Source organism: Aulonocara stuartgranti (assembly GCF_965226115.1).
Source record: "Aulonocara stuartgranti genome assembly, chromosome: 17".
Taxonomy (NCBI): domain Eukaryota; kingdom Metazoa; phylum Chordata; class Actinopteri; order Cichliformes; family Cichlidae; genus Aulonocara; species Aulonocara stuartgranti.
Genome location: NC_138953.1, coordinates 34,235,501 through 34,262,017, shown reverse-complemented (window position 1 = coordinate 34,262,017; position 26,517 = coordinate 34,235,501). Strand labels below are relative to the sequence as shown.

Sequence of the window (26,517 nt, the reverse complement as noted above, 5' to 3'; positions counted from 1 at the left end):
AATGCAAAATTAATATCTCGGGAATCGAGTGGATAAACATGAGCTGCATGAATCAACCCATCTCTCTGTCCACCATCTGCCAACCAGGTGATATTCAGTGTGCACGCCAATAAGCATTTCATGTGCTTTTAGAAGGCAGCAGGCATCTGAGACCTTGACTTTTAAAAGAGAAAGACGGGGGGAAATCACATCTATATTTTCAGTCTTGCCTAACAGGTAACAGTCCTGGCTTCCTGTCTTTTTGAGTGACGTTTCCTGATTGTAAACAACTTCAGCTAACTGCATGAATACAACACATTTCAAAAGACAAAATGCCAAACAGCCGTACATCTAGAGCAAATCAAAACGGACAAGCCAAAGCAGAACATTTAGCCTCCCGTGGCTCTGTCTGCCTCGGAGAAATCAGTCACAGCCAACTACGGTAATGCTTGAGGGACTGCCTGCTGTCAGCTTGAGATGAGCACTCAGAGAGTTTCTACCACAGGTTCCATGTGTTCTCTCTGTACCCAAAATGAGCTTTTAGCTGCCTGCCTGTCGGGCACAAAAGAACAGCAGAACACCCTGTTAAGAACTGACAGAAACAGGCCTTCAAGCAGGACAGGGGAGTGCTAGAATAGAAAACTGGACAGTAATGACCCTGATACAGATGAATCCATCAAAAGGTAAACCAGGGATTTCTTGAAGACATGAAAAACTTTTTTAAACTGCAAAATATAAAAGAAATGTCCCTTTTTATCCATGTTTGTCCAGCAGCTTCCTAAATGTCCTACATAACTGTAACAGTGATTTATATGGGCTTCAACCAATCTGCCTTGATGATCTCTCTGATGCCCGTGATCAAAGGCAGAACTTGTCAAATAACCTGTCGAGTAAGGATTGTTACAGTTAAAGTCTAAAGCTTTGCTCGCTTTGAACTAAATAATAAAGTCAGCATCCTAACAGGGTCAGACTTACAGCAGGATGCTGATATCCGATATATGTAAGCGTTTCTGTGTTAACAACCACACTATTAAACACGAGGTCAGAAGTTAAAGTAATAGACAATTTTTATTTTTTTCATTTTGCCAGAGTTGTTACACTTCCGGAGCCTGGATTTGTATTATAATTTTTCTTTTTTCTGTACTCAACATATGTCTCTTAAAACCATGAACTATAGACTCACTGTGACACTAAAGCAAAAGTCTGATACTGACATTCAGAACTGATACAACAGGTGTTGGATATAACTTGTGTTTTTAAGGTGTTGGTTTAATGATAGGTCAAAAAAAATAAAGCTGGGCATCACCAAAGTGTGTCAGATTAAACCTTGGAAGACCATCTGTTCAGATATTTTGGTCCAACGGACCAGTCAAAATGGCCAGCATGCTTCACAGACTTTTCCCTGCATAGAGTCTTTTTCTCTTTTTTTTTTGGATGTTTTAACCAGACCCAGTGATTGCTGGTGTTGTGTTTAAGTAGTCTGCGTTTCATTTACTCAAGCATAATGCAGTATTTTTTTCTTTTTTATATAAAATGTTCAGAAATGTAAAGAAAATCTATAGGGTTCTTTCAAATAAGGTAACAGTCTTCCATGGCAAACCCTCAAAAGGTCCACTGTGAGTCAGGAGAAAGTGCAGCTAAAAAATGATGGTTGAATAATAGATGATAACCATGGCCTTTAGATTCTTTCTGTGCCCAACCACCTATCAAAAATTGCTGATACTATACTACCAATTGCCTCTGGAAGACAGCAGTCATTTTCAAATAGACCACAAGAATTCAGTGTGAGGAAACGTGTTTTAATCTTTTCCACTGACAATTGCAAATAACTGAATCTGAAGTTTTTTTTTACCCTAAAGGACATTGATCTCCTGGTTTCTTTGCTGCTTTTTTTTTTCTTTTGCTTTTTTCCCCACAATATCCGGCTTGTCAGCAAAGGTTCTGTGTAACGTTATCACAGTGAAGATAAGCTTGAAAAGCACTACTGTCACCATGACCATACCATAACTCCAGAGGGAAACTTCCTGTAAAAAGTATGTAGAGAATTAATACTAGAGTTTATATTTAGCATCATTAGTCCACTCTTCAGTAAGGTGCTTGTGTTCAGTGGAAGATAGAAAAACAACAGAGAATGCACATTTACGCAAGAGGTTGCGTAAACTCCATTGCAGGAAACAATACAATGGCTCATTTGTAATACATCCCCTAAAGCAAGATGGTAAAGATATACCATACCAGAACTATAAAAAGGTCTGGTCTGTAACAAACACTCACCAGTCATTTAATAGGTACACCTGGCTAGTACTGAGGTGGACCACTTTTTGCCTTCAGAACTGCTTTAATTCTTCATAGCACAGATCAAACAAGATAGTGGAAACATTCCTCAGGGATTTGGTCCGTACTGACATGGTGCCATCACATAGTTTTTGCAGACAAGTCACCTGCAAGTCCAGAATGTGAATCTCCTATCCCACCACATCACAAAGGTGCTCTATTGCATTGAGATCTGGTGACGGTGAAGGTCATTTGAGTATAGAACATTGTCAAGTTCAAGAAACCAGTTTAAAATGATTGAAGCTTCCTAACATGGTACAATCAGAAGATTGTTACAATTGCTATTAATCTCTAGCGCTCTTCCACGGTATGTTTTTTGTGCTGTCTTCCTCCCCTCATCCCCATTTCATCACAACAGATGACTGCTCATCCGTGAACCTGGTTCTGCTGGAGGTTTCTTCCTGTTAAGAGGGGGGTTTTCAGTCCCACTGTCGACAAGCGCTTGCTCGTAGAAGGTCATCTCATTTTGGGGGTTTTCTCTACATTATGGTAGGGTCTTTACCTTACTATATAAAGTACCTTGAAGTGACTGTTGTTGTGATTTGGTGCTATATAAATAAATTTAATTGAAACTGAACTGTAATAAAGAAAGGAGCATGATCACTTACAATGGTCAGCAACATTGATCCAAAGTTTATCAAGAAGGTATCCCCCCACATAGTTCCTCCAACCCTAGAGATGGTTGTACAGGAAAATCCCAGTATCAGCAGCCCGTCTAGCACTAACAACAATGCCACATTCAAAATCACTCCAGATCATCTTTCTTCCCCATTTTGATGCTCAGTTTGAACTTCAAGAGGTCACCTGGACTACGTTTACATGCCTAAATGGACCGGGTGGTTGCTGTATGATTGGCAGATTAGATATTTCCCTCAACAAGCAGTTCAAGAGGTTTGTAAATAAAGTGGTCAGTAAGTGTATCATAGCCATTATGTGTAATTAATTCTGGGCTTTTCTGATATTTATCTTGAATCACTAGTCTGATACCCATAAAGCTGAAAACAATATTCGGCATCATGAAAAGCATGAAACCAATCTATTCTGTTGATTCCAAAACGAACCCACTTTAAGATTACTCATGCAGTAAACAAAGAAGAAGAGCACTACTCAGAATGCCTAAAGGGGATTAAACTACATTTAAAAACATTTTTAGAAACGTCCTCATGCTTTGGAACAAGATGTTCCAACAGTGACTCACGAAACTCTTTAATTATTGAACATTTCAGAAAAATACTTTTCAAACAGCTTTGCTGAATTCATATACGCTTAAGTCAAAGTCTTCCCCGACAATTCCATTATTTTAATCAGGACCTTTTCAAATTAATTAACAAAGATATAAAACAATAAAGACAGAAGCGGAGACTGGAACCCCCTGTTGTTTTTAATAAAAGCCAAGTTGTACAGAATTCACTCTAATGAAGGCAAAAGAACGAGCGTCTGTTCTCTTTGTGATGTGCATGAAAATAGCTTGCGTACTTCTACTAACAAAAGTCTGGCATATAATTAATGACAAAGAAAAAATGTACTCCCTTTTTACCGCCCTTTCATGACAGTTGAAACAGTTAACAGAAGTACTGGTAATGAGCTCTAAATGGCCAGCGAGGCCATTTGGAGTTGAAGCGAGAGAAGAGGGAAAAAAAAGAAAGAAAAGCCACTGACATGGCCAGGCAACGCCGCCAGGTAAAAGCCTCCAGGAACAATTACTGAGCCGGTCACCTCGCAGCAAGACACACACACACAAAGATAGTCACACATATGAGTATGAGCACACCCTGCTAGTAGCTTAAGGGGGGGCTTAGGTTTCTTTGTGCTGCTGTGCGCCCAAAGCACCAGAAGCACAGTTTTTGCAGACGGTAATGTGCTGCACTTAGATCTGGTTTGAAAGGGCATTATGGAGCCAAATGGCCACCCGGAATATCTTCAAAACTACCAACAACAGTAGGAAAGATGATAAGACTGCAGAGAGAATATTTATGCTCCCTAATTGGGCTGCAGTGGATGAATTCACAAAGTGTGTGGACTGAGCCTGTAATTTCCCCCCACATTACACTTCGTACAGCGCTTTGCTAACAACTCTTTCTTAATGGTACATTCCTTCTGAGGCTTATATGACACCCCCCTCCCCTTGTTCTTGTGCTCAAGGACAGCGGGGAATAAGATAAATCGCGCCACAAAACCCCCCAAAAAACAATGATGGCAAGAAAACCAAAGGGTAGAGTGAGAGGCTCAGAGGAAGAAATGAAAAATGTACAGAGTTAATAGAAGTTGAGAGGAGGGATTAGAAAAGAACAGAGGAGAACAAATGGATTCCACTCTGTCCATTATACCAGCTGCAATGTGGTGTAGTGCCACAAGCCAAATGCCCTATTTATTCCAGGCATAATTACACGGCAATGAGGCCCCGCTGATGCCCAATGCGAGGTTAAGTCGATAGGTGACCCAGATTTAAAGCAGCCGTGTCCTGTAATGGCATCGACAGTCAAAGAGCTTTGCCTGGATTCCAATAACCCATCTCATCTGTCATAATAAAAATTTAGCTTGCAATTTGTGCTGCCCACTCTGCCCCCCCCCCCCCCCCACTCTCCGCCTCTTATGTTCTCTTTCCTCACCTTCTCTCTCCCCGACTCTCACTTTGTACCTCTACACACTTGCGTGGACGCAGTGGTTTGGCGGTAATACGTTATGTCAGTGGGCTCATATCGATTCCAGAACAGTATCCACCAATTTAATTACCCATGCTGCATATAAAATACCGCGCCAACCAATCATTATGCTCTCAGCAACATGAGCCACTGAGGCTTGAGGTATCTTGCCTAACAGTCCTGTTAAAGCATAAAGCTTTTAGCGCTTTTGACCACAATCCAAAACGACTGAATCTTTGACCCATCGCTTTTTTTTTTCTGTTTGCTAACACTCCTCCATTTCCTGCCCTCCTACCCAATGTTTTTTTTTTCTAGCTCTCTCTCTCTCATGGACAATTTTTGGTTTCATTTGTTGAGTTGGTATTTGTATTTTCCTGCAACATGAAAGAAAAAAGGGAGACACTATGCTGGTTAGAGGTGCGTGTGAATAGGTATATTTGTCGTGATAATAACCCTGGTGAATTCATCGGGATAAACATACATGGGTAACTAGATAGGCAGCTAACTTACTCAAGGTAACTTATATGCATTTGAATGTATGTGGGGGTTTTTTTATCCTAATGCTTTGTTTATTAGGTTACTTTGCCTTGAGTAACTAATATTATAACAATTTTAACCTCCTAGGACCTGGCATCCACATATGTGGACATCACATTTTGGGTTCTCTAGACCACAATACTGAATTTTACTCTATAAGGGCCTGATATCTCTTATGAGGACATTATACTGCCACTGTTCTATCGAAATTTAAAATGAATGTCCTCATATGTGGATATCTGGCCCTTGTAGAGCAAAATCAGGTAAAAAGATAATTCTTTGTTTTTACATTCATCAGGTCCCAATCAGCCCAAATAGCAAAGAGAAATTAAAAATGCATGCCATGAAAGAGTTCGGGTCTTAGGAGGATAATATTACAACTACTACAGTTCACAGGGAGCATATTAGTCCGTTTACTCACTGTAATATTGACCACTATTAATAACAAAATCATTTAATTTAAATCCACTTATGACAAATATTGTGGTCCTCTCCGAGCTCACAGAACCAGTAAAGAGTGTGATCTTACACTGCTAAAAAATTAATAAATAGAAAAAAAATTAGTGTGTAAAATCGTGCAACTCAATGTCAGTAGCAGGATGATGAACTGAATTCTGTTTTCTTATGCTTCCCAATTTAAGTGCATATTCCTGGCATTGGTGGCCATTGTAGGACAAACAAATCTGGCTACTGTTCATCTGTATTGAGGGTAGGCTGTCACTCTGCTGTTTATCTCAGCTGTCAACATGTGCCCACCTTTATTTACTCGGTAGGAGGCTGTAACATTTTGTGAAAGGAGTCCAGTACAAGTCATTGAGTCATTGAAGCTCACTGCTGTCTGAAGACAGCGGTACTCAGATGAGTTGCAGAGGATATCCTGAACTTTTGGATCTAACATTGTTAGACTGGGAGACTTCGTCAATGCACACATACAATGTGATAATGTAATCAAACTGTTTATCAGAAGGGAAGTGTGATTTTTTTTTTTAGATGACATTAGCTTATAACCAGCATTGTCAGCTGTCTGCAGAAGGTAGGGCTGCATGTCTAATCTGAGAATAGGTAATTACCACAATATTGGGAATAAAAAGGGGTGTTAGTGCATATTTTTGTGTGTTAGAGCCCTGGGTTCAGTTCAGGAGATGAGTCTTGAGATGGGGAAGAAGAGGATGATATTTTATTCAGATGCCGGTGAGCTTCTTAGTGAAGAGGGCCGCTCCTCAGGTGATAAAACATAGCTATGATACTTCATATCTTGAATCTAAAGGAGCAGGCACAAATTAAATTTATCTTCGACATCTCCAGGAGCTCAGTAGACCCTCATCCAGGTCTGGCAGAAGATCCACCAGGACACCATCTGATCAGTAGAATGCCCAGATGTTGCCAGGAGTGCAAACAGATACAGAGCCATGCACAGTATTATGACCCGAGTCAAATCAGCCTGCTATTTTGATTTTTAGCTCTGATAAAGGATTATGGTTTCCACTGAACTGAACTTTCGTGTTATTTATTTATTTGTTATTAATGAATTAAATAGTATCAGTCAAGATTTTCAACTTGAAAATTTCATTCAAGATCTGATGTATGATTTAAGTGTTCCCTTCATTTTTATTTTTGAGCTGCGCATTGCAAATTCAGTTTTTATTCACTGCTATTGGAGCGCCTGAGCGATGCACAGCCCGTCCTAGATATCTGAACACATTGTCTTCAAAATAAGAAAAAACATAGAAGGGAAAGTAAAAGTAGAAAAACAAACTTCTTTCTTTCACAAATTGTATATGTGACGCACCACTGCAGTAATGGCAGCTGTTGTTTTAAAGTATTTCTTTGGTTTTGGATCTAAAAGTCAGTATTTCAGGATTTGTTTTGGATTGTAGGGATTCCTTTTTTAATTTGTCCTCTTTGAAGTACCCCCTGCTTAATTATAAAAGAGAGACACTTTAAACCCAGCATTAAAATGCAGTGAGGGGTAAAAGTGGTACTCCACAACAAAAATCTGTGCCCATATTGAATTGAAACATGGCTATTTAACAGCTGTGTCCCAGTAATGACATGGTTTTAGTTTTTCTTTTTTTTTAAATTTATTATGTATTTAACAGGGATAGGACACGGTAATAAAATCAGTATCAAAATCAAAAAAGAATAATCTGATGTCCAAGTGATTCTGCAGTCGTTCACTGTAACGTTGTATATCCTACTGTTAGTAATGTATATGTAAAACTATATTCAGCCCTTTATTTTCGAATTTAATGCAAGCTTCTATATCCATTACTTAAAAAATATGTAGCCTTTTTAAATCAAATGATTGATACACCCTGTGTAAAGCGCAATCATGCTCGAGTTAACTCTGTAGTCATGACGATCACATCACTACAAATAATGCCACACAGTAAGTTTAAAATGGTCACATAATCCAGTGTTCTAGATGTACCCTGCAGCAGGAAGACATTTTATCTATGGCTAAGTGAGCATATCTCAGATTTTTCACCTGATTTTTATTATGTATTTAAGCAGTCATATTTAATAACGTCTGATTTGGAGACATTCTTGCCTAGTATCATTCTCTGCTGATGGTTAAAAATAAGCTTTACAGGCCAAGAATACAGACAGCATGGGGGAATTATGCAAGAAAAGGAAAGCCAAGTCTGACGTGACTCTCTGACCCACAGCAGTTGGTGCAAAGAAGGTGAAGGAATAGTTTTTTGAGCAAATATGACAAACATTACCTGAATGGCCTATTGGATTTATTCCCATTCATTTTTCTGACACTGGCTCCATCCCCGAGGTGGTGTCTCTGCAATCTGTCAGTATGTTTTAGATGAAAGACAAAGGAAAGCGACATTTGTGCTGGTGATTTTCATTTTTGTGTAATGAGTTGAACCCCCCCACCCCACCCCGCTTCCATTAGAATTTTATGTGAAGGCTGTCCCTCCAGGGCAGTAGAAAGTGAAAGTTAGCAACCTGCATTTAAATTATTTCATCTGGCAACCCAGTAGCTGAATTATTAGTACACATACCACACGGGCACAAATGCACTGAGTTGCAAGTCCCCAATTTCTTTCCTACCGTACTGGAACATTTGCTCTGTTCCATTTCCTCACCACTCTCTCTGCCCAAATGTCCCATCTTCACCGTCACTGTCAAACTAAGGCATAAAATTACCCTCCCAAAACCTGTTTTAACCTGTCATTCCTCCTTGAAATAGCACTTCAGTAGTGGTGGTTTGGGGCCTTCTTTGTCATATCTGCCTTTTCATAATGCCCAAATAGGTAACAGCTGTGGACTCATGGCAGTTTAGTTTATCATCTGGAATCTTTGCTCTTCATTATGTGAACCATGTGGTTTGGCGTTGTCTCATCATTGTGTTGGTGGCAGGACATGTTGCTTCAAAATTTTCACGAGTTACCCATGCCATGTGCGCTGCTGCTACAAAATCAGAGATTATATACTGTAGGCCCTCATGCTTACGCTCAGGCACAGAGTGGCAACCATGTTTCTGGGTCTTGGCAGTGGCAACAGGTCTTGTGGCGTGTCAATTCGTCCATTTTCTTCTGTTTATACAATTCAGGGTCAGACAGGCTACACCCTAGACAGGCTGCAAGTCTGTCACAGGGCTAATGGGTTAGATTTCACAATTACATTCAGACCTGCACTTAATTTAAAATCACCAATTAACTTAACTCCATCCATATCTTTGGACTGTGGGCAGAAGTACCCACAGAGATCCCCCAAAAATGCAAGGGGAACATGCAAACTTCCCCAGGCTGTAATAGAACCTACACAGCAAAATCTCCAGTGTTAATTCAACTCCTATAGTGTTAAAGTTAACACTTTTCCAGTGTTTATATAATTCTCACTGGTTTAGAGTTAAAGTAACACTTTGCAAAGTGTTATTATTTTAACTCCATTGTAGTGTTAAAAATATAACACCCATAGTGTTAAAATTTCACTCTGTATGGTGTGAAGTGTCTTCACTCAGAGTGTAACTACCTAACATTTATAGTGTTGTTTTAGGACACTGATAAGTGTTCACTTTTACACTGGCTTGGGTTAACTCTTTTCACTGAGGGTGTTACTACACAACAACTATGGTGTTATTTATGACACTTTTAAGTGTTTATTTTCACACTGGATTGTGTTGACTGTTTTCACTTAGAGTGTTATTCTGTAACTTTTACAGTGTTATTTTGGCACTTTAAAGTGACATATATGAGCTTTTAAATACTAGTCTGTATTAATTGTCTGAATACAAAAATGCATTAAAGTGCAATTACTGTATGACTACTGTGTTACATTCAGTGAAAGTCCTTGTTAAGTCCCTTTACAGGATAAAAGGAGAAAACATAAAATTGGTCACATAAGAATTTTAATAAATATTAAATTCCAAGCACCATACAGCATACGTTCACAACAAAAATAATGGCACAATGTACAGACCATCATCATCACCATAAGCACTTTGCAAATCAAAGGGCTTGTATATTTCAATACAGTCTGCTTTAACAACATCTTTTTCATCCGTTTCAAACACTTTATAAGCATGGCAATGTTCACTGAAATTTTCAACCACAAGCTTCTGAACTATGAAGTAGGTGTGACTATTGACCAAAACTATTGTTTTTATTCTGCAAAACACCGGCATCTCATGTTCAGAACCACAACAAATGACCAATCCTGTTCTGTACTCAGTCCCATTAATGTTAACCCAATTAGCAGAGAAAGCCTCTTCTGCAACAGCAGGCAAGCCTAGGGAGATCATTTCACTATTTTCCTCACTATCAACATCAAATGATTTCAAGGGCCCATACTCAACATGGCTTAAAGGACATGTCTCCCACTTGTATGCTATGGATGTTTGATGTTTTTTGGCAAGTGACACTGTGATGTTCTTAAAGTTCTTAAGGGTGTCTTTGAACACCCTATGTTTAGCCTCACCTCTCATGCTCCATACATGCAATAATGGCCCAATTTTTCTGATGCAAGTTGGGTAGTGCAACATAAAGTGGTGTTTGGGAATCATGTTCCTACCTGGATACAACAATTTGAACAAGTCATGATGTTCCATTGTTAAATGTTTTAGAAGCACAGTCATGCCATGTGTAACAGATGGAGAGAATATGATGTTAATTATTTGCAACAATAGCAATAGCATAGTCCAGTTCTGATTTCCTTCTGGCACAATATCACCAAAAATTAAAGGAATGTTTCTTATCAGACAAAGAGTCTGAATGGAGTTAAGACCTATACTATTACCACTACTGTCTAAGTTCACCCTTGTTGGACGATTTTTGCTCTCCAAGTAGCCATAGTCAAAAGCATAGATCCGTGACAAAAGAGCAGGTTTCGGCAGAAAATTGTCTGACAGATATTCCAACAGTAACTTTATCTCATATTGTGCTACCCCTTCGAGAATATCATGCATAATGTCCAAGGAAAAGTTCTGGCAAACATGAAAGAATTGAAGAGTGTTCAGTGTAGAATTCTTTCTTAAGCCAAACACATGTAGCTTTTGAGGATCAGATTGCAACTCACTGCAGTGCATTTCAAAAAGTTCTTTCCCTCGTAAGATGATCTTTGGATCATCCTCAGTATACACACTCTGTGCATCCTGTTTTGCAATTAAACACAAACGACAAAAGTAACGTCCACTGAAAGACTCAACATAACCCAAAATTGAGTGCATCCCCAAGTTGTCCCCAGTTATCTGACATATAGTGCCATGGACCTTTTCAGATGAGAAGGGTAAATCAATGCCATGGCTCTCCAAAAACTTTATGTCATCAATCAGAGGCTGTAAAATAGGATCAAAGCCGTATTTTTTCACATCTTCTGCATGAAACAATGCAACCAAATGAATGTTCATCAATGCAGAATTTAACTTTGGAGGCAGATTTCTGAGGACAAAATAGATTGCACCAACTTTGTGAACACCACGTTTGGAACCAAGTGGATTAGCAGTCTCAAAGTCATCATAATAAAGCTGAATTTGCAAAGAAGTCTGTGGTTTTGAAAACAATGGATGAGACTTATAGTAACTCCCATCACAAAAGTCTTCATATCTGTCTTCTTTTGATACACATGGTTTAGCAAGCAGCTCGCAAATATAAGAATTGCGACATATAAATTTGATTGTTTCCAAAATTGGAATGTACACAAAAGTGTCTTTTACTGGTACCTGGTCATAAGTGCCTGATTTTTTATTTAACCTTGTATCATAGCGTATTCCTAAAGTCTTTTCCACTGGATCCACAATTCCCCATTTTTCACGGAAATATGACTTTCTTTTAGCTTCAGTGTCGAACTTCTCAACTGGATTGTCAAAAGTCTCAAGACATTTTTCCACTGGAGATCTAACAGGATTTTCTGTTGGCACAACGTTCAGTACTTTATGTTTAAACTCACAGTGCAGTCCATCTGCAAAATCTTCCAAATCACAAACAAGTGATGACACAAAACTATTTCCCAAACCACTACCATTGAGTTTACCAATAATTTTATTGCAAATTGCTTCAGAATTTTTTTTAATTCTTTGACCTGACCCATTGTTTTCAGAACACCCAACCTCTAGGCTCTGAGTAACACTTGTTCCTGCAACTGCTATGTCTGTATCTTGTAATCTGTCAAAATCAGCTTGAAATGACTCTGAGGGTTCTGCATCACCACTTTGACAACAATCTTCATCATGAACACTATTTAAATGTTTTTTTAAACCAGAATATGTAGTGAACTGACGGCTGCAACCATCTTGTGAACAAGCCAACTTAAATTTGGTGCTTGGATAAAAACTGTGACCTAGTCGCAAATGACTTATCAAAGCCTGACTGGTGCTATGCAGAGTTTGACAGATAAAACATTTAAACATGGTTCTCATTCAACATTTTGGCACGCAACTCACGAACACGTGGTGACTCATCTGTTGAGGTGGCATCAATGTTGAATATGGTGGTCTGCACAAAACTGTAGAGATGAACCAGTGACTCGTCGTAAGATAAGTTGAACACGTAGTGGGATTTGAAAAGTTCATCAAAAGCACTGAGTGAGCTGGTGGCTTGGCAGGGGATGAGCTGTTTGTCCACTGCGATGTAGAAGGTGTCAATGCTGTTCTGGGTTCGACCAACAGCGAGGATGTATGGTTGTTTACCATCTCTTGCTTGCAAGTGTTCATCAATGCTGCAGCATGACTAAAAACAAATGAGATATTGACATATAGGCCTAGCTTATACTTGCTGAGTATGAACCATTCATTCAGTTTCACATTATGTGCCTTGCTAACTTATTACAAAATACTAAGACACATACTTCATGGAGAGGAAAACTAAAAAGTGCAAAAACTGAAAAAGTGTTTTGTAGGATTTTAAAAAGTGAGACAACATATTTACCTTGTGAAAGTGCACCATTTTGTGTGCTGCATCAGTTGGACTTATTTTGGTTCTCCTCTTTCGTCCAGCTGTGGGTGGCAAAAGTTGAAGGAGTAGCAGCAGAGAGGCCATGTCACTGTCCCAGTCTGTGTATGGTTGAATTTATAAAACAATTTCAAAATGACAGGTAAAAATAAATATTATTAAAATCAAACAAGCATGGTGCGACGCCTACCATTTACATCACTCTCTGTTGGTTTCTCAGCAGCTTTTATCAAACGACACAGGTCAGTTGACTGAGTCAGCTGTTTGGCTTCTTTAATAACCTTTGGCTTGAATGACATGTCCCACTTCTCAAGCAACTTGGTGGCTGTTTCAGCACCAAACAGCAGCAGGAAGTCTTGATTGACCTGTTCATCATACACACAGGACATAAAGACAGTGCTCAACATTGTTTACATTGCAATGTGATTTTGACCAATATGGGATATAGCCTGACTGGGATGACCAATGATCACATCTTTTACTGTTGCCATCCACATCAGCAAAACAAAAAAAAAAGGATTAACAGTTGAAAATATCAAGTGATTTGACTTACTAGTCCTTTGACATCCAAAAAGCGTGGAAATGTTTTGAAGACATCTGCAGTTCTTTGTGGATCATGCACCAGATCCTGGCGATGTTGGAACGTCATTTTCATCTTCTGAAATACACTTGCTTCATCAGGAGAGTGAACAAGAAATGAGATGGCCTCCTTGCAGGCATCTCCATCAAGTTGCTGAGGCAATGTGGTTGCTAATCTTCTGCGCTTAGGCCCTTGTTCTTGATGCACTGGGACTTCCTTCACTGGCCGTTTGGTTGTAGACCTGGACATGGTTTTGAGGCGCCACGCTATATATCCAGTGCCTTTCACTCCGTCGTAGAAATGCTCCTGTCACATTTAAACATAGATGAAAAATAAACATCAAATGCGATCTTACAGACTTTGCAGATTCAGCAAAAAGAAACCCAAGGACTATTATCATGTAACAGGTGCAATACATGTTAAACAACATCCACAATTTCAATACAGTTTTATGACAATAGTTATTACGAAAGAGGAATTAAGATTTTTCTTTTAAATCATTTAGCTGATGTAATTATTCCATGATGAAAACTAAATAATGTGCTGTTTTACAATCACTGCATGACTTACATAGCCGTTTGGAGAAAATGGATCCTTCAATGAGGGAAAGAGTGTAATTATTCCAAGGGCATATTTCTCCTTTTGCTTACGGGAGGGAATTCTGCTATAGAGGAAATACAATTGACAATGTTAAATCAGATGTATGTGTCTTTACTGCAGTATACATTACAAGAATATTCCATATGGCCCATCTTTACTTTTTTATTAGGTACTATTACTCTTACCCATGTCTCTCAGTCATATCACTTGCCAATATGTTAACAAGCTGCCGCCGGGTGCGGTGGCTCAGTGAATTTTCGGCATTGTATTCTTCAAGAATTTCCTCTCCACCAGGTTTCCTAGTCAAGGCATTTTTTGTCACGGACCCAGTTCCAGGGATTCGGGGTCCGTGAGCAGTGTGGACTACTATTGTAGTTATTATTATTATTATTATTATTATTATTATTATCATTATTGTGGTTGTTGTTATTATGGTTGTGTCTGCTGTCCTGTTTTTCCGTGTTGGTGTACTGTCAGGTGTTTAGGGGTGTGTGCTTGTGTATGTGAGGGTGCGGTCGTGGCAGGCACTTTTAGGCCTGGTGGGTGTGGCCCTGCCAGCTGACCGGTTCCACCCAGGAATCCACACACACCTGGCGCCGATCAAGCCTCGTCAGAGGAGCTTCAAAACAGTGTGGCTGAGAGCTCCTCGACGCTGGATCGTTGAGTGACTTCCCGTCAGTCTTAAGTGTATTGTGCAAGGTTAGTGCAAGTCTACTGTTAGGTTTTGTACTCACGGCTGCCTTTGGTATGCGTGTTTCCTCAGGAGGAATTGTGGCGACCAGGAGGAAGCACACGGAGAGTACACAGGGAACGGAGACAGAGCACGGAGCACGGGATAAAGGAGAAGACACGGAACGGGAGTTGGGATCGCACGGGGGGGATTTATTGTTGTTCGGATTGTCACCACTGTAAATAAACACTGTTGCACTGTAGAGTCCTGCATTTTGGGTCCTCCTTTCCCCACATCCCCACGGTCTGCCAGCGAGACCGTGACATTTTTAACCATCTGCTCATATAAAAGGGAAAATAATAACAATAAAAACTTGTTTGTCAGTAAAGGTGAAAGTTTAGAGGAATGTCAACAAACCTGTGAAAGACATATCTAGCAAGAAGCACTAACTTCTACTAACATTTTTTCATACAGGGCAAGTTGGGAACCACCATGTTTTGAATTTCAATTTGTATAACAATCTACAGTATAAATGGTGTCAACTCAAAAATACAAAAGACATTTTCTGTTCTCAATTACCTCTTTTGCAGCCTCTGACACAGAAACATTTGGTGCAGAACTGTCTTTGCTGGATCTACTGCGGCCTGCAGGAATGCCCTTTTCCCTGAGGTCACTGTCACTTGATGAAAGTGATATAGTGTCCGTGAGGGAAGATAATGTATCCGAGGAGGATGGTGTGGAATGAGCTAAAGGACAAAAATCTTTGGGAGAGATGATTTGGTTAACTTTCTTTAGGCTACTCCACAATGCCATTAATAACACAATTTCAATGTTCATGTTCAGACAACATTCTATACAAATATGACCCAGCCCTGTCCACTGTCATGTATATTGCATGAAGACAGGTCAATGTCATCTGCATCAAGAGCAAAAGAACTTGGCTCTACATTGAGTGGGCTATACTCTGAAAATTTAAGTTATGATAACATTTACCTTCATCTGAAATCTTTTCACGTATTGTCAGGCATAGGTCTGGTTGGGCCTCCAGTAACTCCAGAAAAATGTCTTCTTCGACAGCTGTGTCAGTTTCATCGAAAATATCAAGGTCAGCAGCATCCGGAAGTCCAAACTTGGTTTTGGCTTTACAAAAAGATAAGCATAATGTCACCTAAAACGCCTGAAAAACTTTTTTAAAAACTAATTTTGACTTTTTTATTTAGCTAATATTTATTAACAGCTGTTTTACCTGTCTTTAAAATGGTTAAATTAGACAAGTCTGCAGCAACAATATAGGCCTAGGCCTACTGCTCTGTACTGTTTTTAATGTCACACATTAAAATAAAATGTGTTAACATTTAATTCGTTTTTTAAATAGATGAGATGCAAACATGATGAACTGATACATGTGCAACAAATTTTGTTCTGCCAGGTTATCTTACCTTCACTGATGAATTCTAGATAAGTGAATCCTGCGTGCAATTTAATGTACTTCTTTACATTGAGGTATTTCACTTTCAGCAACATGTCTTACAACAGCACCTGGTGGAGAGAAGGGGGCACAGAATATTTTTTACCATATATTTGTTACGGGAAGTCTGTTAAGAGAGCCTCCGTGCAAAAAGAATAGGAATTCTAGTAGGGACCAGCAACAAACCACCACGCACACACTGCAATGGGTTACACAAAATTTATTTGTTCTTCCTCTAGGCAAACTACCGGCTGAAGACAACCCCGGCCAGGGATCCAAAGCCCAAAGACCACCGCGGTCCGAGTTCTTCGCCTAGTTACAAACAGGGGAGAGAGGGTCACTGCACGAACACGCAACCAACCGTATCAATCCTGCAGCTCCCTAAAACAGGTTTGCCACCCACCTTTTCAGGCTTTAACTTTGTTCGAGGCTGGGTCTCCACATTACCTCCCGGCAGTTAAACTTCCCCGAGCTGGTCCAGTTCTTCTTATCGGGGCGCAGGAGGTCTCCAGTCTAGTGCTCGTTTTCCTCTTTTCCAACACGTCCCTTTTTTTCCAGCACGTCCTCTCTTTTCCAGCACGTCCTCTCTTTTCCAGCACGTCCTCTCTTTTCCAGCACGTCCTCTCACAGCTCCATAGGAATACGTCCTCCTTTCCACGTCCTCCGTTTCGTTAAAAGCAAAAACCAGGCCAGGCTAAAAAAAAGAATCCTTTCTATTAAAAATGCGCACACTTTGTCCTGGATCTCCGGGGCTCTCCTGCTTCACCGAGGTCCTACTAAAAACAACAACAACACTTCCTGCTTCCTCTCCCCTTTATAAAGAGGAACTCCAATCAGCCGCTCCCTGTATTCAACTCCGCCTCACTGGCAGCTGGGCTAGAGTAAAATCTCCCCTCCCACACAGGTGCAACAACCGTAAATAAACACAAAAACATGCAATTAATCCAAAACAAACTCAAAAACAAAACCAACAAAACTTAGGGGGGGGGGGGGTTTCTCTCCGTCCTTTCCCACCATGCTATACTCCGTAACACCCACCCCAACTTTTTCCTAGCCCGTCCTCGGGCACTCTACTAAGTATATCGAGGTGGGGGCTTCCCGAGATTTTCACGGGCAGATCTCCTTAAACCCTCCTGAGTTGCAGGGGCGGACTTGTTGGAGGACGGATAGTGACCTGGCCCTGGCATCTGCTGTGCCATACTCCATAGAAGTAACCACTGGTCTGAGGCTGTCGCTATATCATGCGCAGCTGCCGTTCCTGGTTCTAAGGCGCCACCTCCTGTTTTATCATTGACGGAAGGCAAGAAAGTACATATGCGCAGGCGATTACGATGGACCACTCTAACAGGCCCATCTTTACCTTCTGGCCGAACTCTGTAGACTGGGTTCATAGGGTTTGGCTGGCCAACTACAATTTGGATCTCTTCCTCCCAGTGTGCTGCCAGTTTGCCCTGTCCGTCCCTTCTTGTCGTATGGACTAGAACCCTTTCCCCCGGGAGCAATGGTGCTGCCCTAGCTCCAACATCATACCTGTCCTTCATCCGGCCTGCAGCCTTCTGGCTGCTCTTTTCCACCATCTGGTATGCCAGCCTCAAGCGCTCATGATGTCTCCTCACCCACTCCTGCGTCGTGGTTGACTCCATGGGTCTCTTCGTCCCCATAAACAGCTCGCCTGGCAGACGAGCATTCCATCCAAACATCAGGTAATGGGGGGTGTAACCTGTAGACGCATGGACAGAGTTATTATAAGCCTGGAGCAGTTCGGGCAAACATTGTACCCACCGAGTCCGCCTCTCTTCCTCTAGGGTGGACAGCATATTTATTAATGTCTGATTGAAACGTTCACAGGCCCCATTTCCCTGAGGATGATAGGCAGTAGTTCGACTTTTCCGACAATTATAATACTGACAGAGCTCCTTTATGAGGGCGGACTCGAAATTAGCACCTTGATCCGAGTGCAGTTGTTCTGGGCATCCAATTGGCTGAATAATATGTCTCAACAACATCTTCGCTGTAGTTGCAGCGGTCTGGTCCCTGGTAGGTATTGCCCAAGCATACTTTGTAAACAAATCAGTGGCGACCAAAATGTACTGGTATGAGTCTGCCGGTCTACCTAATGTCAGGAAATCAACTGCCACGGTTTGGAGAGGTGCGTGTGTAAGAACAGGACTAAGTGGGGCCCGACCGTCACCACGACCTTTATGACGTACACACCGTTCACAGGATGTTGTCCAGTCCCGCACTCTCTTCTCCATTTGAAGCCAATAAAAACTACGGCGCAGCATCGAAAGTATCTTTGCCACCCCCAAATGACCATTCCTTTCATGGAAAGCCTTCCATGTTGGTTGCTGTTCCTCCAAAGGAACAAGGATTTGGTAGTACGCCTCACAGGTGTTGGAATCCACCCCCCTGCGGACCAGAACACCCTCCAACAACTCCAGCCGTGACCATTGTTTCATGTAGTTTAAGACTGCAGTAGGCTCCTGGCGTCTTTCCTCCCCAGATGGCATCTTTCCTCGGGCCATGTAGTATCTCACTCTATGCAGCGTGGGGTCCTGCTCTTGTAAGCCTTGCCAGCATCCTGGATCCCAATCGATGTTCACAGCCTGAACCCATGCTTTTTCGTCCACACTCTGTGGAGGCACCAAATCCTGGGGTTGCACCTGCAATGGCATTCTAGACAGAACATCAGCATTCACATTTTCCTGGCCAGGCCGATACTTAATATCAAATTGATAATTTGCGAGCTGGGCTACCCACCGTTGTTCCACTGCGCCCACTTTTGCAGTCGATAAATGGACCAATGGATTATTATCAGTATAAACTGTGAACAGAGACCCCCATAGATAATCTTTAAATTTCTCAGTCACCGCCCACTTCAAAGCGAGCAGCTCCAGTTTAAAGGAGCTATAGTTTGCATCATCCCTTTCGGCGGGTGCTAAGCTTCTGCTAGCATAGGCTATCACACATTCCTTCCCATCTTGTACTTGAGACAGTACTGCACCAAGGCCCACTTTACTGGCATCCGTATAAAGCCGGAAGGGTAATCTGAAATCAGCAAAAGCTAAAATAGGAGCCTCGAGCAATTTCTGCTTCAGAAGATCAAAGGACTGCTGACAATCCTCATCCCAATTTATGGGGATATTCTGTTTTTTATTCTTCGGTACTCCCACTAGCAGCGAGTTAAGAGGCCTAGCAACACCCGCAAACCCTGCAATGAACCGCCGATAATAACCGGCAAAGCCCAAGAAGGAACGCACCTGATGAATAGTCTGCGGGGCCGGCCACTTCTGTACAGCGGCAATCTTATCAGGGTCCGGAGCCACACCCTCACTGTTCACCAGGTGACCCAGGAACTTCACCTGTTGCTGGAAAAGAACACATTTATCAGGTCGCAACTTCAGCCCATAGCTCTTCAATCTTGCAAACACTGCCTGCAGATGTTCTAGGTGGCTGTCAAAATCCGGTGAATATACTATCACATCGTCCAGATAGACAAAAGCGGACTCTGTGATTTGACTTCCCAAACAACTCTGCATCAACCTTTGAAATGTTGCTGGAGCATTACACAATCCAAAAGGCATTCTTTCAAACTCATACAAGCCAAAAGGAGTACAAAATGCAGTTTTTTCCCTGTCAGCTTCAGAAACTTTCACTTGCCAATACCCACTTGCTAGATCAAGGGTGGAGTAGTATTTTGATTTAGTCAGCATCGTCAAGGTCTCTTCAATTCTAGGTAATGGATGGGCGTCTTTATGTGTCACTGCATTCAACTTGCGGTAATCCACACAAAATCTCAATTCCCCATTCTTTTTCCTTACCAGGACAATGGGTGCTGCCCAGGGACTTGTACTCTCTCGCACCACCCCTGATCGAATCATATTATTCAGCAATTCTCGCACTTCCTGATACATTTTAGGGGGGATTGGCCTATACCGCTCTCTAATAGGAGGTGCCACACCTGTCGGAATAGAGTGCGTAATTACATCTGTGTGGCCATAATCCTCTTCGTCGGCAGCAAACACATCGCCCCACTTCCTCAAGAGACCATTTAACTTTTCCTGCTCCTCCATAGATAGATTCGACCGCCCTTGTGTCATAACTTCAATGTGAGGAGCTTTACCAGATGGTTCCGAGCTCACCTGGGATACGCCCACTTCAACGATGCCTGGCCTGGTTTGCTCAAACGTGACTTCAAAAGGTTCCTGAATGTCGACATTTTCCGTGGAGAATGTAGCCAGGGCCTCATAACGTCGTAACGTAATAGGAAAAGGATTGAGATTCCTTACTTTGATGGGGACCCGGCCTCTATAGACAGTTCCTAGCGATCGAGCAACGGCAACTGTACTAGGCCCTTCCAATGGCTCCACCAAGATACATTGTCCTTTCCTCAGTGTCTGTGGGGCCCTAGCCCAAATCACCTGCTCACTGTGCTCAGGGATCTTCACCGGGTGGCGGTAAGCGGGTCGCAGGGTCCCTACTTGTGGTACGGGGACAGCTGCCTGAATTCTTTGACAGTCCTGAAAAGCAGATGCCCACGCTTGTTGAGCGTCTACAGTCGAGCCAACAGGCCAGGTCTGGGTCTGCGTCTGAGGTTTCAAAAAAAACACATCCCAACATGGAACGATGATGTTCATACCTAATATAGGTAATGCATTAGAATTATTGGGGTCGTCCTTTGAAATCACAATTCCCATATCTTTCAGGGTAATGTCTCCCACCTGTACTTCAGCTAACACATAGCCCACGTAAGGAATAGCCAATCCATTCGCGGCCTTCAGCTTTAGCCAATTAAGATCACTCTCTTTCCCCGGCTCCTGTTCACCAAACAATCTCCTAAAACAGGCTTGTGGCATTAATGTTACATTAGACCCAGTATCCAGCAAAAATGTCACTTCTTTACCATCAATGAATACTTCTACTTGACGGCATGCCCCTAAAAATTGAGGGTGGTTTAACTGAGTTGGACCACTATCATCCTTTCCAATCACCTGGCCCATAGCGACTGGATTTACTCGTTTAAAGCCATCTGAGATGAAGTGCCCCGACACTCTCTTGCCATGTGTCCACTAACTCCACACCTACTACAAATAGGCTGCCCATGCTCATCCCACTTGTGCCGTGGTCGCTCCACTAACCGTGGGGTTTGCTTTGTCACCGGGGGTGGCTCGGACACTTCAACACCTCCCCTATATTGAGGGGAACTAAGGTTCCACCTTTCTCGCTCACCTCTAGGAGCTGAAAACGTCCGTGGCATTGGTGCTGGTCGGACAAATTCCCTCAGCTCCTCCTGAAGAGTATTTTTGAGATCCATAATTTGCTCCTTCATTTCTGCAAGGATCTCCACTTTAAACTTATCTCTCCAATTCAGAGTATCCTGCCACTTTAAATCCCCTCTTACTACAGCACAAGCGGAGTCTTCATGTACGCCATACAGCGCATCCGCTTCCAATTGCAGAGCCTCTTTACGCACCTGTTCAAATGAGAGGTCAGGATCGTGCCTTAATAAACGCCGCAGATCACGCTGTATCTCACCCTCCCTAAGACCCAAGACAAACTGATCACGCAGGTGCAGGTCAGCCCGCCGAAACCCTTGTGGCTCTTTTGTCTGCAGGCGATGGCCCAACTCCCTTAAGCGTAACGTGAACTTTCTAATAGGCTCTTCTGTCCTTTGTCTACATTCATAAAACATGGCACGCAGGGTACCCACGGCTGTTTTGTCCCCATACAGTTCTTTAAGCTGAAGAAAGATTTTATCTGGCGTATCCCGCTCCGCTTGTTCCAGAATAAGAATTTCACGTCGTGATTCTCCTCCTAATGCACTCATTACAAAATCACATTGCTGTTCTATCGACCACTTTTGAGCACGGAGCATTGCGCTAATTTGACTCTCCCAATCTTCATAATTCGTATTAAGCCCACAAAATTTTGGTACCCAGGGCGCACCAATAAAAAATGGTGACGCCATATTCCTGGTTTCAGATAACTCATCCGCCATATTAATCAGTCTAAGGCAGGTAGGTTTGTATACTGGTCACAAATCCTGTCGACAAACGCCAAATGTTACGGGAAGTCTGTTAAGAGAGCCTCCGTGCAAAAAGAATAGGAATTCTAGTAGGGACCAGCAACAAACCACCACGCACACACTGCAATGGGTTACACAAAATTTATTTGTTCTTCCTCTAGGCAAACTACCGGCTGAAGACAACCCCGGCCAGGGATCCAAAGCCCAAAGACCACCGCGGTCCGAGTTCTTCGCCTAGTTACAAACAGGGGAGAGAGGGTCACTGCACGAACACGCAACCAACCGTATCAATCCTGCAGCTCCCTAAAACAGGTTTGCCACCCACCTTTTCAGGCTTTAACTTTGTTCGAGGCTGGGTCTCCACATTACCTCCCGGCAGTTAAACTTCCCCGAGCTGGTCCAGTTCTTCTTATCGGGGCGCAGGAGGTCTCCAGTCTAGTGCTCGTTTTCCTCTTTTCCAACACGTCCCTTTTTTTCCAGCACGTCCTCTCTTTTCCAGCACGTCCTCTCTTTTCCAGCACGTCCTCTCTTTTCCAGCACGTCCTCTCACAGCTCCATAGGAATACGTCCTCCTTTCCACGTCCTCCGTTTCGTTAAAAGCAAAAACCAGGCCAGGCTAAAAAAAAGAATCCTTTCTATTAAAAATGCGCACACTTTGTCCTGGATCTCCGGGGCTCTCCTGCTTCACCGAGGTCCTACTAAAAACAACAACAACACTTCCTGCTTCCTCTCCCCTTTATAAAGAGGAACTCCAATCAGCCGCTCCCTGTATTCAACTCCGCCTCACTGGCAGCTGGGCTAGAGTAAAATCTCCCCTCCCACACAGGTGCAACAACCGTAAATAAACACAAAAACATGCAATTAATCCAAAACAAACTCAAAAACAAAACCAACAAAACTTAGGGGGGGGGGGGGTTTCTCTCCGTCCTTTCCCACCATGCTATACTCCGTAACATATTTAAACCATAGCTTAAGTGGCAACAAATCCGGACAACTTTAAGAAAATATTAGGCTATACATTGTGTGATGATCTGTGAAGGGGTGACAGACCACTTCAACCTCAGGAACATAATTTGGCTTCCCCCTGCGCACTAAAATAGCTGAACTTGGGTACACAGAAATAGCATCCAATGAATTATCCACCCATCCACATGTTTATAAGACGACAACGGCGATCTTCTCGTCTGCACGCAGGCTAGATACTTAGTTCTGCTATGTTGCGAGTAAATCGCTGTAGCCTACTTGGGGAAAAGCATCTCTGTTTAAACCATGTCAGGATGATAATCCACATAAAATTTCCTGTTGAACGCACACCTGCCTTCATCACGCTTTCACTTATGACAACAAATATCCCTTATACTGTAAATTAATGAGTGCAAGTCTTACATTTATATCGGGAGTTTCTGACACATGCACAGCCGTCTGGCTAGTTGCTACTTTGTGGTGGTTGTTTTGTGACACGACATGCTAGGATTATCAGTGGAGGCGACGTCAACGACCCTCAGTCGTTATACCGCTTTGTCTTAAACACTGGATGGTAGCCTATTTCACTAAAACTGTAGAAAAGGGGAAAATGTTCCCTTAGATTAGGCCTACTACAACATAGGGCTGCTCAATTATGGCAAAAATGATAATCACGATTATTTTCACTGAAATTGAGATCTCGATTATTTGACGATATTTATTTAACAATAACAATGTATTGAATAATGACTTTAAAGATTGTCAAAAAATAATATAAAATAGTGTGCAAATACTGATAACAGTGCAAATGTTTGCAATATAAAAAATAAATGAAAAATGTAAACATCTATGTTTAGTGAACGTTGCAGTGTTGCTCTGTGGTGCAGCTACAACACTGTAGCAAAGTTTACACACTATGTCTACTTGATCCACGTCTGACTCCGCGAACCCATAATGTTTCCACACCACTGAAGTTTTTTTTACCTCTCTTTTCAACCAACGGCAGTCACTCTCCTCTCCAAATAACTTCTGCTTAGCTTTCCGAGCTTCCCTCGGGTCCTCTTAATTGTTGTGACACGTGTTCGAAATGCAGAGAGGTGCGCTCGATTTGCCACACGGAGCAGCGCGAGAGTAAAGCACGAGGGAGGGGCTAATAATCGGCTCAGTCATTTTTAATGATCGTTGAAAGCCCAGATCGTAATCGTGATTAAAATTCGATTAATTGAGCAGCCCTACTACAACATGTATGATATATCCTAACCGTTAGCAAGCAACCCATGCACAAACGCAGCGCGCCTTGCTTGGTCACTAACATCTAACAGAATTCCATAACCCCCTGCCACTTCAAAGATTTGTAGGCTAGGCTACTGCTAAACTCGCTGGTAGCACGTGTAATTAGCCTATCTTGACGCTTTCCAAAACTTGACTTGAACGTCTCCATGTGATTGTTTAGTTCACTTTTAAATAGGATATTTCTGAGGCGAATGTTCGCTTCCCTTAAAAGCAGTGGGCTAAACGCATTTGTCTTAGCTGCCAACTAGGCTACCACAAATTCAAATTTTAACATTACATTTAACATATCCAGAGGATAGCTAACTCCTCCCTCGTTTCATTTAATAAGCATTGAACACTGGAAAGCATTTCTCTTATGACATTAGAACTAACTAGAATTGAGAATTATATTAAGCACGCATTTATTTTCGCTGCAATATTAACTTGTTATAGAGGATAGTTTAGCTACCTAAGCTAACGAATCCCATCTCTTACCGCAGATGAATACACTCCACATTAGGAAAATATTGCATGCTTCTGATAAATAATGTTATAGGCTAGTTAGTTACAATATTTAATAATGATAAAATAACATAGGTCTTGTTGTATAGTTCTTACCTGAACAACCTCCTCGATCTTGACAGCAAACTTCTGGCGGACTCCTCATGCCCATGAGCGCGAAAAACCCGGATGTGGAAATCAACTCCAAATGAGTGTTATAGTATTGACTCTTTGAAATAACTCCGGCTACAGAGCTTTTTCAGCACCGTTAGTGTTACTGTAACTCTCAAACCAACACTTTTCAACTCGAAATTTTTAACACCAGTAATTTTAACTCACATCAACACTTCGGATTTTGCTGTGTAGTTTCAGGGATAACAGTGCTATCGAGCACATGTGCTGCCCCATCTTATGGAATGATGAATCCAAATGTCAATTTTTTCTTTAGAAACAAAATCAATAATGTACAGAGGAGAGAAGTACAACAGTGAGGGTCTAGTGTCTGTATAACATAGTGAAGGCTCTGTTATGGTGTGGGACTGAATGGTGTTTAGGATCTTGTCAAAACTGCCATCAGTTATTTATCCATCATGTGGAAATTTGGAAAGCAACTGATTTTTAACAGCTTCATTTTGCAGTATGACAATGATATCAGTGCTGTAAAAACATTTCTAGATAGTGTTCAATTGTGTGGTTTTCCTTCCGTCATGGATTGGCCTCCGCAAATCCTGGACCTCAACATTGCTGCCACAGTGTGGAATCATTTGACAGAAAATTAAACAAGAGGCAGCCAAAAGAAGAAGGCTGCCTCAGAACACTGAATGTCCTTCCTGAACCCTGGAGAACTTCAGGCTGTGTTGAAGAATAAAGGTGGTCATACCAAATATTGACTTTCCTCATTAGAACTACCATGTACTACCATTTATCTTTGCACATATCTCAATAAACCAGTGCACTTATTTCCCATTTTACTACCAAAATAATTTATAAAGAAATGAGGATTCACTCAACACCTTCTCAATATTGTAGTTATTTTCACTATAAAGCTGTGAGTGTTTTTAATCTGTAATAACATTATAGATTTAAAAAAGGAAATAGATCAAATAACACTGACTAAAATGATCCTCAGATATATTTTCAGATGAAATTAAATGTCCTGATGCTGATGAGTCACTTTTGAATAATCCCAGCCTAGGGCAGCATGATTAAAGGACAAATTAAGCTTATAACTAAAAATACTCTATAAGCAATCACATTATATATCACATTTAAAATAACAAAAAAACAATATTGTAGCAACATTGTATAATGAACATCTTCACATGACTTACCTGAAGTAAATAACTCAAAGAGAAGCCTAAATATTTACAGTTAGCAGTTTATAAAAAAGAAAAGTTAAGTATTTAACCGGATACGGTATTTCCATTTTATATTTGTTTAGTAGAGACCAGACCAAACCTCCCCTGACACTGAAAAAGAGCCTTGAAACCAACTTCAGATCTAAAATGAATTTAAAAAAAATATTGCTCTGTAAATTCTGATA

At 41.5% G+C, this 26,517-nt stretch overlaps 1 protein-coding gene and 2 long non-coding RNA genes across 4 annotated transcripts; all 3 read right to left on the bottom strand.

Annotated features, from left to right (window-relative positions):
* Window positions 1–9,313: 9,313 nt before the first annotated feature.
* Window positions 9,314–14,385, bottom strand: LOC309691713 (uncharacterized protein). 2 transcript variants are annotated; one of them, XM_082509588.1, is made up of 6 exons: window positions 14,261–14,385; window positions 14,046–14,136; window positions 13,449–13,781; window positions 13,086–13,260; window positions 12,872–12,996; window positions 9,314–12,673 (listed from the first exon to the last, which is right to left on the bottom strand). In XM_082509588.1, exons 1-6 carry the CDS (start codon window positions 14,275–14,277, stop codon window positions 12,347–12,349), a joined length of 1,068 nt encoding a protein of 355 aa, XP_082365714.1. In that variant the 5' UTR covers window positions 14,278–14,385; the 3' UTR covers window positions 9,314–12,346. The 2 variants fall into 2 exon arrangements, with proteins under 2 accessions (XP_082365714.1, XP_082365713.1); XM_082509587.1 differs by having other exon boundaries at window positions 9,315–12,673; window positions 14,046–14,139.
* A 712-nt stretch (window positions 14,386–15,097) lies between these two features.
* LOC309691714 lies at window positions 15,098–25,339 on the bottom strand. Its single transcript, XR_014272094.1, has 4 exons — window positions 25,092–25,339; window positions 16,185–16,284; window positions 15,739–15,885; window positions 15,098–15,506 (listed from the first exon to the last, which is right to left on the bottom strand). It is a non-coding gene; the product is annotated as an uncharacterized lncRNA (long non-coding RNA).
* Window positions 22,364–23,183, bottom strand: LOC309691715. The gene is made up of 2 exons (XR_014272095.1): window positions 22,564–23,183; window positions 22,364–22,472 (listed from the first exon to the last, which is right to left on the bottom strand). It is a non-coding gene; the product is annotated as an uncharacterized lncRNA (long non-coding RNA).
* Window positions 25,340–26,517: the final 1,178 nt, after the last annotated feature.

Excerpts from the sequence above, each read along its gene's own strand:
- LOC309691713 (XM_082509587.1), bottom strand. Across the intron at positions 13,782-14,045 it reads CATTTTCTCCAAACGGCTAT|GAGCATTTCTACGACGGAGT; the intron begins GTAAGTCATGCA and ends TAAATGTGACAG. Across the intron at positions 13,261-13,448 it reads TTTTGGATGTCAAAGGACTA|GTCAATCAAGACTTCCTGCT; the intron begins GTAAGTCAAATC and ends TATGATGAACAG.